At 46.3% G+C, this 13,281-nt stretch overlaps 1 protein-coding gene across 42 annotated transcripts in view; it reads left to right on the top strand.

The window, feature by feature from the left end:
• The window catches only part of TCF7L2 (transcription factor 7 like 2), a 197,718-nt gene extending 184,764 nt beyond the window's left edge, over positions 1 to 12,954 (top strand). For 14 of the 42 annotated variants that reach the window (XM_067709372.1, XM_067709371.1, XM_067709369.1 and 11 more), the window contains 4 exons: positions 3,187 to 3,235; positions 3,833 to 3,883; positions 5,197 to 5,269; positions 10,829 to 12,954. In XM_067709372.1, the coding sequence (XP_067565473.1) occupies positions 3,187 to 3,235; positions 3,833 to 3,883; positions 5,197 to 5,269; positions 10,829 to 11,234 (579 nt within the window). In that variant the 3' untranslated portion in view covers positions 11,235 to 12,954. Of the gene's footprint in view, positions 1 to 3,186; positions 3,240 to 3,832; positions 3,884 to 5,196; positions 5,274 to 5,886; positions 5,961 to 10,828 lie in introns of those variants that run through there. The other 28 variants (XM_067709395.1, XM_067709385.1, XM_067709391.1 and 25 more) reach the window with 10 other exon arrangements.
• The last annotated feature ends 327 nt before the right edge of the window (positions 12,955 to 13,281 follow it).

Here is a 13,281-nt window from a genome sequence, read left to right as displayed (position 1 = left end):
GTCCCATGCCTTCAGCTGGCAGCACTAGACTGTATTCCTCCCGGGAGTTGAAACAGGAATTAGTGCTGGTACCTCTCAGTGGCACGTTTGCTCTGCTCAGAGCCCTTGTCACTCACAGATGGTCAGGCACAGGGTCTTAACTGCTTGGGACCTTTCCATTTGTCCTCAGCATGTGTGCAGTGGGGAAGCCTTTCTTCTGGAGCTGAAAGGAAGAGGATAAGAAAGTTAATGCTCTCCCACAGCCTTGCTGCTTGCCCTCACCTGACCTCGAGGTGGAGATTGCCCGCAGCAGGCAGGCTCTGCAGCCTCCACATACACAGCCATCTCATTTCAGGACAGCTTGCTTTCCTGGTTTCGGGTCAGAAGTTCTTAGAGTTCATCTCCAGCTTCTCCCTGCTACAGACCCAATTCTTTGAGTAATCTAGAATGGTACCACAGAGAGGAATTCAGCTACACTATAGGTATCCTATCCCCAGTAGACATTTTGGGTCATAGTAGGGCCTTCACGTACAGCTGTGCAGGGCGTGCACTGCACAACTTTAGAGTGTGCCATTTACACTGTGGTCCATGTGTGTGGTGCCTCCTGGAGTTGTGCTGGGTGAAACCTCCACAAAGGCACAAAGCTGACTTTGTGAGAGCTTCGAAAGAATGCTGCCATGGACTTCCCTGGAGTCAGACAAGGTATTGCCCAAGGTTTTTTGTGAAGTGCTTTCTAGGTTTCAGAAGATTTACGAGATGCTTGAAATGACTTTAGCTCAGTTTTACATTTGGATAAGGTTTGGTATAATAGGGGAACCCCTGAAAAGACTTAGAGGTAGATCTGGATTTGGGGCTCTAGGAGCTTTACCTCTTGTAAGGGGTACTGTCAGATTCCTTTATCAGTGGTTCGTTACACATGAGTTTGAACACACACAGCCCTCCTTTCCTCCCTCCCTCCCTCCCCTTCCTTTCTTCCCCCTCCTTCCCTCCCTCCCTCCTCCCCTCCCCCAGGAAATGGTCTGTGGAACAAGAATTAGAGTTAAACTGTTTATAGATTTGATTGTGGTGGGAACTTGTTAGTATTCTTTTTAAACTGACTTGAAATAGAAGCTTCTATAAATTACTTTGGGTACTGTAAAGTTCACAAGGTTCTTGTAGAAAAACTTTTCTCAGCTAATCACCTTATCCCTCTTTCACGTTCCTGCTTTTCCAGCCCAGTGGTGACAGAAGCCTTTATACACTATTTTAGCAAAATAGAGTTGAGTAAAACAGTCACATTTGGGTTGTTGGACTAGGTACATTCTGGAACACAAGAAGAAACATTTTGGTCCCATGGTGATATCTCACCCGTGGCCTTGTAATAGAAGTTATTGCCTTTCTAGCTCTTCTCTGTTAGGTTAAGGAGATAAATCCCAGGCCATTTGCATATCTTGAGCCCCGAGATAATGGGATGGCCGCTTCCCTTGAGATGCATCTCCCCCTTCAGTACTTAGTGTTTATTTCTTCATGTCCTCTTCCGATTAAAACACAGTCCCTGTCCTCTAGAAGCCTTTAGTCTAGATGATCATTTCCTCAGCCATGAACATCTTAGTTATGTATCCTAAACAGACAGCTTCCCGGGGGTAGCGGATATTTTCACCTGCCTTTCAGAACATATTGCAGGAGATTGGAGATGGGTGAGGCCTGTATTACAGATGACCGGGAAGCCCTTGGCTACCTGGATGCTGACACCACCTGGAGCTGAACTGTTTCTGTGCCCCACTTGAGATTTCCCAAGAGGCGCAGGCCCCCAGATCTGAGAGGCTTTCTCTAGAACCGTTGGTTCTCAGCCCTCAGCTGGATCTGAAGCTCAGTGGCATCTCTGCCTTGGGGTTCTCCTTACAGGGCCTTATGGGTTTTTGAGTTTTCTACCAGTGGCTGTTCTTGTCTCTTCTTGAGTTGACGTCAACATACCCTGAGAACTTTTAGGCAAAGGTTAATATTTAGATATCCTGAAACAGATGTCAGACCACCAGTTCCTTTTGTTTGTGACGCTTCGTATATACCAGGCAGCTGATTCCTACGGATGGGACTGGAGCTAACGGGGTGAGGGAGAACTAGTTTCAGATCTGGAAGGGGGCGGTTACCTCTACAGAGTTCTTCCCTACTCCCATGCCAAATGCACAGACGGGAACAGACCGCCAAGATATCAGGGAGGGTCAGATTGGAGAGTGTGAATCACTCCATGCAGCGTATCACCCGTAATCCATTGAGAGCCTTCCTCGGAGGGCAAGGCAGTAAATAGGCAGGCAGTGTAGCCTGGCGGATAAGGGCTGTGGAGCCAAGATCGCCCGGGTTCCCATCACGTGGCCCCATCATCCGGTAGCTCTGTCATCTCAGCAGAGTGCATGCACTCCTCTGTGCCCCAGTGTCCTTATCTGTAAAATTGGAACGATGATCACACCTGGTGTATAGGATTGTGTGAGGATAAATGAGTCACTAGGAATAGCACACTTAGAATCATGTCTGGCACATAGTATGTGATCAGTAAATGGGAGCTGTTATTACTAAGAGTATTATAGTCGTTACGTAAGTGGAAAATGGCGAGAGCTGGATGTTCCCCTTTATGGGTGTCCACTCGGCAGTTTGAAAAGCAGCTCAGATGGTTTCTGGCTCTGTTTCACCTCTTTTCTCCCCTTCCGTCGTTAAAACCAAGGCCCACGCTGCAGTGCCAAGAAAATCCCGTACTGAGGCTTTTATGTTTTGATTCCGAACGAGGACCATTTGGCCTTAAGAAGAGCTTTGCGTGGGGCAAGGAGGCTCTCACAGCCATCTCAGTGTCGTTCATTTGTCCCCAGGCTCTTGGGCCACTTCCAGCCCCGTTTCTCCACACCTCCCCGAATCTTCGCCATCCAGTTCTCCTCTCCCCTTTTATGGATACTCGGGGTCAGGTCTGAGGATGGACATAGACGTATCGGGAAAGAGGTCTTTCCTCTCTGCCTCGCTGATCCCCTCTCTTCTGCTGGGCGCGCGTTCCTTCAGCTGGAGCACAGTTGCAGGGCGCTTGGATTAAAGGGGGGTGGGGGGTGGGAAAACACTCAGGAGCCGGTGCGGATGGAGGTGGCAGCCAGTGCCTCTCCTCCTGCCTCCCTTCCAGGTGAGCCCAGGCGCCCTCCTCCCATCTGCTTCCTGAAATAATTCCCTGTGTTTCATCTGTTCATCATCTAGGGGAAGAAGAAGAAGAGGAAAAGGGACAAGCAGCCCGGGGAGACCAATGGTAAGTTTGAATGAGCAGGATGGAGAAAGGGAGCGGTACTCTGAGGACCACTCTTTTATGTCAGGCTTCTATCTGGGGGAGGCAGGAGAAATTCAAGGCCAGGACATTGTTGCGGGGGCGGGGGGGACCTGTCTTAGCCAGCCTTTTTGTTTATGCATTTTAATTAATTGCTTCATGACTGCCCTTTTAAAGCTAGTAACATTCATTGTTGCATGAAAAGCACATTGTTAAGTCTAGTGGAATGTGTTTTAAAATAACTGCAGAGCCTGTAAGTGGAGAGCGGTAGGCATGCCTAGGCGGGGGTTTATGCACTCTGCTTACTCTGTATGTGTCTGAGTAGGGAGAAGGAGGGGGCTAGGGGAACAGAAGGGGTGTGTGCGGGTGTTTGATAGTAACTGGGCCGTTCCTGAATGTGCTGATGCATGCCTTTACAGTGGTCAATTGCACCCAATTTAAATTAAGGAGGTTTGTCATTCTCTAGAAGAAATTAGAAATACTGCATAGGCAATCTCAGAGGTCCCTTCGAGAAGGCCAGGCTTTTACAACCAACGACAAAAACATTTTGAAGGCTTTGTATAATTTGTTCTTTTTTTTCAGAACACAGCGAATGTTTCCTAAATCCTTGCCTTTCACTTCCTCCGATTACAGGTGCTAATGTCATTTTGAGTCATTAAAATAGTTGATAAACTGTTTTTTTAATTTTTCTTGCCATTATAGTTTTATTAACATGAAACACGTATGACCTTTGAACATTCTTTAAAATGACCATCTACACGGTTTCGTATGTTTCGGTAGATTTTTTTTTCAGTTGCTTTTGTTGTTTTTTTGAATTTAATTTAACTTCTGCTTTGTTTATTTATTTTTCCCGTAACAGTTGTTTAAGCCATGATGACAGTGATTTAGAGTTGAACTAACTGTGCAAATTGAATATGCAGTATTTCTTTAAAAGAGACTGGTAAAAAAAAAACAAAAAAAACAGAAACCAACAACAACAACAAAATGGAAGGAATTCAGTAATAAACCTCCTTAATCTAATGGCATTTTTTCATCGCTCCCACTAAGTTTTCTCACGCAAGCATGCATCCGCAGTATGATTATTTTTTCCTTTGCTTTTTTTTATTTTAGTTTTCTTTCCTTCCTTTTGCTTTTCTGCTCATAACTTGCAAATCCACTAGCATTTCACTGACTGTACCTGCTTAAATGCTGCTGTGAGCTTCCAACTAACTCTTAACAGCTCATTCACACAGCCTGTTGACCTTTATCTGTTCCTCTCTTAATATTAATGAAAATAGATTTACAAAAAGAAAATACGAACATTCCAAAAGCTGCAATATCCCAGTACCACAACCCCTTTCTTTCTTTATTTCTTTCTGTTTTGTTTCGTTTTGTTCTGTTTTTATTTGTAGTTTTTTTTTTCTTTTTTAAACTGTTGTACTCTGAGAAGAAAAAAGCATGTGACAAACTTAATTCCCTCCTTTGCTTTATTTTCTTCTTTAAGAAAAACAAATAGAGAGAGAGAGAGAAAAAAACAAAAAGCAGAACCAAAAGAGGAAAAACATTTAAAACTTAGTTCTTCAGTATCTAACTTCCCTTTATCAGTTCAAACCAAATCGGAGAGACAGTCCTTAAAGAAGGGATACTGCAGCTTTATTTGCAACAGCTAATTTCACAAGTTGAATAAGAATGTGATTTTTTTACCTTTTTTTTTTAATTAAAGAAAGTTAAAAACGAAAGTCAATATTATGTAATTAGTAACCAGGTCATTGATTTATTCCCTTTTTTATTTTTATTTTTTTCTTATTTGTATCTTTCTCTTCCCCTCTCCTCTCTCCTTCCCTCTCTCTCCCTCCCTCCCTCCCTCTCTCTCTCTCTCTCTCTCTTCCTCTTCTCTCCTCTCCCTCTCCCTCTCCCTCTCTCCCACGTCCTCCTCTTCCGCTCGCTTCTCTCTTGAACTCATTCAGACCTGAGCGCTCCTAAGAAATGCCGAGCGCGCTTTGGCCTTGATCAACAGAATAACTGGTGCGGCCCTTGCAGGTGTGTATAGATTTCCCAGATTCGCTGTGCTGGTTTGCAGCTGGTCTATTTGGTCCTTTCCCCCCTTCTCTGGCCTGTTGCTTTGTAGCTCTGTGTGTGGATCTTAGGAGACAGGAGGGCGCGGGACACTGCTCTGTGAGGGACGTGCTTGTCCTCCTCGCTGCTGCTAGCCAAAATGCCACTGTAAAACAGCATCATTCGTGCCTCCTCGGGTCAGCGACAGCAAACCCCAGCGCGCCCCCTCCCAGGGAATGTTGCCTGCCAGCCCCTTCCTCCCGACAGCCCAGGATGGGGGCTCAGTGACATCCATCGTATGCCTGGCCTAGGTAGAAGCAAATAACGTCACCTTTTCCCCTCCTCTTCTCTCTCTGTTTTTATTTTTTCCTTGTTGTTTTTTGGTTTCTGGTTGTTGTTTTTTTCTTTGTGTTTTATCGTTTTATTTTATTTTTTTCTTTTGATGCATAGAAGTCCTTTCCTTTCATGTCCTTGGTGAGGGAAGACAGTCAAATAGAACCGAGATGATAGCGAAGACAAGTCAGCTGTAGCTGAGGTTTCACATCCAACTGAGCACAACCCACCACTGTGTTGTATTTTTTGTGTTTACCTTATGCTAACAGATGCAAATACTCCAAAGAAGTGTCGGGCACTGTTCGGGCTTGACCGACAGACTTTATGGTGCAAACCGTGCAGGTATATTCCCTACTGCGAGGCCTTTGGGAAAAATCAAAGCATTCTGTCCTTCTGGTACCTTAGTGTGTCAATATATTTTGACCTCATTCCTATCTACTTCCCCGCTGGTATCAATGACTAATGATCCTCATTCTTCAAAATTTCCTTGCTAATTTTATGCCGTGTCCTCTCCCTACTTTTCTCTTTCTCTCTTTCCCCTGCTCTTACAAATAACATATCCCTGGTGGTAGGACCTAGACCACAGCCCTCACAGACCAGGACGGGCACTTACCCTTTTGCTTTGAAAGCCAGCATTCTGGAACTGGCCCGGCCCTGTCAGTGCTTCCGTGGCGTGTCTGCAGGACAGAGAGAGCGCCACCATGTCCCGAGGTTTCAATGAGCTCAAATTGGCAGCAGTAGCATTCCCATGCACTTGGAGTCCAGGCACTTGGAGAAGGGCTCTGGGGCAGGCTTTTTTGGTTTCGTTTTGTTTTTTTGTTTGTTTTCTGTTTCAAAACCACGTCTCTGGACAGAGGAGCTTGGTTAGCTGACATTGTTTTACAGTGCTGAAAAGAAGCGTGGCATTGAACGGCATGCACCAGCTGCAGGGCTGCAAGCAGTGAGTCGTGCAGTCGCGTACTGCAGTGCTGGTAGCCTGCAGAATGAAAAATATATATCTATACATATATCTAGAGAGACAGAGAGAGCACTGGTTCCAAAGTGAATCAGGAGAGTCCAAATTAAACGCCTGTGTTCCACCTGCAGGTTCCATCCAACCTGTAATTTCAGGGAAGGTGAAGGTGTAGGTACTTCCTTCTTGGTGGAGGGATACCAACTAGTTCCTGTCTCATTTCCTTTCCTTTAATGACCACCTTTGGTTAAATTTGTTGTTTCTTTGTTCTGATACAAGCAGTCTTTGAATTTGGAATATTATGATGGTAGGTATCTCAACACCCAAACACGCTCCCCTGTCTGTAGTGCCTCCCTTGTCACGTGTCCCTCTCCTCCACGCCCTGCCATGTGTTCCGTGTTTAGACGTTAGCTCAGATGTCCATTCCATTACGTGCATGCCCACCAGTCTCCTGTGTCTCTTCCCCTCCCCTGACGCCTGACGAGACATGGGCGAAGTGCTTCGCGTTGAGCAAGCGTTGAGGGGAGAGAGGGCCCGAGAGTCTGTCTTGACAGAGGCTGCCCTCCACAGGCGACCCTCATGCCCATTGATGGAGGACCGGGGGGCCTTGGGTGCATGTCCAGCAAGAGAGGGACCCCCCCCATTCTATGAGTTGACCGTGCCCACGGAGGTGACAGGTGGCCTTGCCACGCAGTCCCGGGGTCTTGTCTGTGCAACAGAAAAGTTTCACGATGCAGTTGGTGGAGGGTGTTAGGCATTTCATTAGGGCTGGCCTGGAAGATGGGAACTCTGCCGACCCTATCTAGGCGGTGAATTTGTGTCAGATTTTTCTTTGCGCTGAGTGGGAAGTTAATTAGCTACGGAATCCTGCTCTGAGACGCCTGCCGCGGTGAAGGGTTAGCTGATTGCAATGCCCACTCCTAAGGGAGGGTTTCTCACGCTCTGTAGAAACACATGGCCGACACCATCGTGCGCCCCTCGCAATGTGCTTTGTTGCCTGGTTTGTGTATTTTATTTTGTGGGAGGCGAGTGGTGGCTTACGAGTCCCTTTTTCTGCTTTGGAAGCAGGTAACTGCAAGTTAGACTTGGCACTTTGGGGGATGAAAGTTAATCATGACCAACATTGACCAGACAGACAGTCCTTTCTCACACCCAGCTGCACCTTGCTTAAAGCGGAGTGTGGAATCTTCCTCAGAAACGAGAATTTTCATGACATTTTCACAGAACAAAAACAAACCACCCCAAGCCTTCGGAGCTGCTTCATCAACATGGTTCTCTACAGTGCAGCTTGGGGGCGGGGCGGGGGGGCAGCTGTCAGTGTGGCAGCGCAGGTGCTCAGAGGTCCTTCCTCTCTCCTTAGCGCCATCCTTCCTCTTTCCCGCCTCAGCGCCCTTAGACCTTCCGTGGTGGCCCTTCTTCCTCTGTTGGGGATATCGTTTCGTACTCTGAAAGCTTTAGCACATGCGTTTCTGCTCCTTTAAGTGCCTAATTCCAAAATAGGGTCAGGAAGAGCTCTTACTTTCCTTTCAGAGTGAATCCATAAGAAGCTAAAAATGGATTTTTAAGGGGCCACCCCTTGCTGGGAGAAGGAGCGTAGGTGGGGGAGGGTAAGAGAATGGGGTTTGTCCCTTTTTTCCTCAATGTTTCTTCTTGACTTTGCCAGGATCTAGCTTGATGCTAAATCAGTAAGTGCTTAAAAAAAAAAGAAGTTGCAAAACGAGGCATTTTCTGGCCTGTCCGAAATGGACATGTTCCACTGCCGTCTGCTCCGCCACCTCTTAGAAGGAGCGGTCGCCCTGTCAACGTAGTCTTCGTGTCCCGTGTTCAGATGCCCCCACTCATCCCCACGACCACGGAAACGTCCTATCATGAGGAGGGCAGGAGGGGGGAGGGGCGCACCAGAAACGCTCCTAGCCAATCAGGGCTCCTCACTCCCTGCGCAGGGTTTCTAATTTTATTTGACATTTGAGGACATTTTAACAAGATTCTGTTTTGAGCCCACCAAGTTGCTTTTCCCATCTTTTTCACTCTGCCCTAATATAGCATGGAACGCTGCTGGATGTCATTCCCTTGTTTCCTGTTATTTTTTTCCCCTCTTTCTCTCATTTGTCCCTGTCCTCTCTCCCATTTGTCCCTGTTGCTTTCTCAGTTTTGCTTATGCCCCCCACCCCACCCCCTTTCTTCTCCCGTTTTTAAAATGCATGGACATAGTTTTTTGAGCATGTTTTGATCTGCAGGCTAAGGTGGTTTAAAACTCTGAGAGGCTTAATTATTTGTCTTGAGTTTCTGGGACGGGAGCAGAACCCACAGTCTATTTCAGTCTATCCCAGAGGAGAAAAAGGAACCTTGTCAAATTGAAGGTGAAGGGGGGCGCTGCCCTTGCTTTCCTAGAGTTCCTCTGGACCCAGAGCAGGGATGGATAGACCCTGAGGCCACCAGTCCAGTGGGTCTTGGCCTCTGGGAGTCAGGAAGGGCTGAGCATGTGCCCTTTCACACACCCCCCCTCCTGCCATCTTGCGGAGTCCACAGCCCACGCACCGAGGGGCATCATCAGACAGCTCTGGGGCACAGAACCAAGGAGGAACTCATTACACCCACTTCCTTTCAAGGGCCAGTGACATCTGACAGTGGTTGCCTTCAACCAGGCAGCATCTTAGTTGCTTTCCCATGACCGGAAGCCGGCCGGCGCTTACAGACAGAGCGTTATCAGCTGTAGTTCTGACTGTATTCTCCTTAGATCAGCACATTCCCTGTATCTGCATTACTTTTATAGCACGTGTGGGGTTGATCGCCAGGATCACTCTTCCTACCAAATATTATCCCATCAGACTGGGATGAATAATAGGAGAAGCTTTGAGGTCACACGCTTAATGTCTTGAATGGATGTCCTCAACTTTAGATGATAAGCAAGAGAGGCTCTGAAATTCTCATTCCTATTTCTTACATAAACAGGAAATGGAGAGGGGAGATTCTCGTTTTGGTGCAGGGCAAAATTAGTCTTCCTGGTTTAAACCCTAATCCTGACGACCCCCATTCAACAAGGTCCATGCTGTGATTCCCTGGTACTTCTTCTTTGTCATCACTTCCTTGTGACAGGCTGTACCCTCCATTCACTGGCCCCGGCATGTGGACCAGGGCAGGATGCCCCTCCGTCCCATCCTCACTGTCTCTCCTTCTAGCCTTCTCACTATGGGGTGGGGGAGGGGAAGACCCCAAATCTTAAAAAAAAAAAAATCAAGTTTGAATCATAATTTAATCCACAACCTGCAGGCCATACAACCAGTTATTCTCGTTCCTTTGGATCATTTTCTGTTTTTCTTATTCTTCCCCCTCCCCCACCTTTGTTTATCCTCTTCTACCTGTTTTTTGGTGGTTTTTTTGTTTTGGTTTTTTATTTTTTGTTTTTGTTTTCTTTTTGAGTTTATTTGGTTTTCTTTTCGTTCCCCCACCCCTCCCCCCCCAACCCCACCCCGATTCTGACCTCTCTTGATTTGGTGTGGTTCTTAACAGACAAGCCCAAAAACTCTCTGGGCGCCAGCAGCCTCTGGTGGTGGTGGTGGTGGTGGTGGTGGTGGTGGTGGTGATGGTGGTGGTGATGGTGGTGGTGATGGTGGTAATGGTGGTGATGGTGACGGGTTAAAACCTTTAAGCCTCTTGCTAGCACTGCCTTCAGCTCTGTGGGCTCAACAGTCAGCATTTTGAGAGTTTCAGATTGATACGAGGCGCCTGGGGTGGGAGCTCTGTCTTTTTCTTTCTCTCACACACACACACACTCACACTCACACACACTCCATTGGCGGGGTAGGGATGGTAGTGGTGGAAATGGAGGAGGGTGGTTATGATGGGGAGTGAGGGCGTGTCTAAGCCAAAAGAGAAATAACAAACTTTTGAGTTCACCTCAGTTTGCACCTAGCCACCTTCTGGCAAATCTGTGCCGCCGCCTACAGGTGGTACCCTTTCGCTTGCTGGCTTATATTTGGGCACGGGTGGGGCGCTGGGTATTTAGTGGGGGCAGGGGAAGCAGGTAGGTAGGGAGTTCTGTGGTCTGACATGCTTGGTTTGCTGGAGCAGGCTTAGCTCAGTGAGCGCGGCACCCCGGCGTGACTGTAATCGTCCCCTGGCCGCTGGGCGTGCCTCCGCAGGGCATCCGCTAGGTGACGTCCGCTAGGTGACGTCACCTCGGCTCTGAGCATTAGAGAACTCTCTCCCGCGGCATCTTTGCCCTTTATTCACAGATAACTCTCTTCCCCTGTTTCTAGGAGAAAAAAAAAGTGCGTTCGCTACATACAAGGTGAAGGCAGCTGCCTCAGTCCACCCTCTTCAGATGGAAGCTTACTAGACTCGCCTCCTTCCTCCCCCAACCTGCTAGGCTCCCCTCCCCAAGACGCCAAGTCACAGACTGAGCAGACCCAGCCTCTCTCGCTGTCCCTGAAGCCCGATCCCCTGGCCCACCTGCCCATGATGCCTCCGCCGCCCGCCCTTCTGCTTGCCGAGGCCGCCCACGGCAAGGCCCCCGCCCTCTGTGCCAACGGGGCCCTGGACCTGCCTCCCGCCATCCCTCCCTCATCCCTGGCGCAGCCGTCGACATCTTCCTTACATTCCCACGGCTCTCTGGCCGGGACGCAGCCGCAGCCGCTCTCCCTCGTCACCAAGTCTTTAGAATAGCTTTACCTTCCTCAGCTCCGGTTGCTCTTTTGTGGAGTGTTGCGTTCTGCTTTTCTTTATTTCCCGCGCCCCCTTCTGCCAGGTTTTTGTTTTGTCCTCTTTTCCGTTTGTGCCACGTGGCTACATTAGTTAATGTTTATCGAGTTCATTGGTCAATATTTGACCCATTCTTATTTCAATTTCTCCTTTTAAATATGTAGATGAGAGAAGAACCTCATGATTCTACCAAAATTTTTATCAACAGCTGTTTAAAGTCTTTGTAGCGTTTAAAAAATATATATATATACATAACTGTTATGTAGTTCGGATAGCTTAGTTTTAAAAGACTGATTAAAAAACAAAAAGGAAAAAAAAGAAGCAATTTTGAAGCAGCCCTCCAAAAGGAGTTGGTTCTGTATTATTTGTATTAAATACGAGCTTGCGAACCAATCATTTTCCATCTGGTTTTTAAACCATAAGGGCACAATGAATGCAGTGCCATTTACCTTTTTTTTTTTCCTGTGTGAAACAACTTTTATTGTGATGTTACTTGTTATTGTTTAAATGTACAGAAACAAAGGGTTAAAATGTGTTAATATACCTTGTTCCATGGTGTTGTTCTTTTGGGGGGAGGGGGATGCTATTCAACAATTAATGGAATCACAACGCTGTTGGACCAGTAGTATTTATTGCTTTAGAGGTTGCTTGTCAAACCTGTACGTTGTCCCTTTTAAAATATGTTTTCCTTTTTCTTGAAACTGTATAAAGTTTTTTTCCCCTTAGCATAAGCATCTTATATATAACAACTCATTTGTACAAGGTTTTTAAGTTTATATATAAAATGTGTATATATATATTTTTTGTTTCCCTTTTGGATTTTTTTTTTTTTTTTTTTTTTTTTTTGCCGTATGAAACCCAGATGCCGCCAAATGGACATTAATAGTTGCATTAAAGGATCAGTAGCATTAACAAAAGTTGCTTTAAAAGCCATTATGTAAAACAAGACTTGAAAATTAGTGAGGGAATTTTAGCGACGCTGTACGAGCAACAGTGGAAATTGTCCCGTTTCCCCTGTGAACTCGCAGGCGAGCGCCCTGCACCCTGAGGACATGGACTGACCGTGTGCAAAACTTTATGTGCCAAAATTCTCAGTGACTTTAGCTTTCTCTCTCTTTTTGATGCTGTAATTTTTGTTCATCATGTTTTGCTGTGATGTTACATAGGTAGATTTGTATGTAGTTTTAATGTCACCTATAACAAGATGTGTTTGGTAGCAGATTGTCCAGAAAGCATTTTAAATGAAGAGGTATAAACCCTTAAGGGCCAAAAATTCTGTATATTAGATTACTCTTAAAGGAAAAACCAGCTGCCGCTTTTATGTACACGTATGACATACAAGTAGGTAGCAAACTTTGAAAATAAAAAAACCTAGGCATGTTGGTGTTACAAAATGCTGTATAAAGCTGAAGCCTGTTCATTCAGCGCCACTGTAGTTGACATGAAGCGACTGTAAAACTGTCTCCGATTTTTCTCTGGTTTATTAAAATGCTAACTATAACATTTTTTGTGAATACTTCGAATGTTTCCTAACAGTTGTGATGTTACTGTTCCGTTTTATGCTCTTATTCCAATTTCATTTTTAATGGTTTGGAAGCCATTTTTGTAATGAATAAATGTTCATGCTGTACAGTATCTGTAGCATGCCGTTCTGGATTAATAAAAGCAACTTAGTGCAGATAAAGGCTGGTCACTTGTTTCTGTAGTTTGGCTTTTATTTCTGGGGAAGCTGGATCCGCCTTAACCAAGAGAAACGTGTTCCAAGCTGGAACTTGAGACCCCGTGGTTGGTATGGGTGGTGGGTGGTGACTTGGATACCAGAAAGGGGCCTTGAACTCTTATGAGGGGTTGCTTTCCACCTGCCCCCCGCCCCCATTCTTAATGTCCGTTTGCCACACTTTATGTACCTGGTTAGTTCATTTCTGAAAGCAAATATCACTCTTCTGGCTGTAAGACTGTCACTCGGATGTATCTCAGTCGGCCCTCTCAGAGTATCAAGCAGAAATGATTT

Source organism: Pseudorca crassidens, chromosome 16 (assembly GCF_039906515.1).
Source record: "Pseudorca crassidens isolate mPseCra1 chromosome 16, mPseCra1.hap1, whole genome shotgun sequence".
Classification (NCBI taxonomy): Eukaryota; Metazoa; Chordata; class Mammalia; order Artiodactyla; family Delphinidae; genus Pseudorca; species Pseudorca crassidens.
The sequence above is the reverse complement of the archived record's forward strand: the minus strand, read 5'-3'. Positions and strand labels throughout refer to the sequence as shown.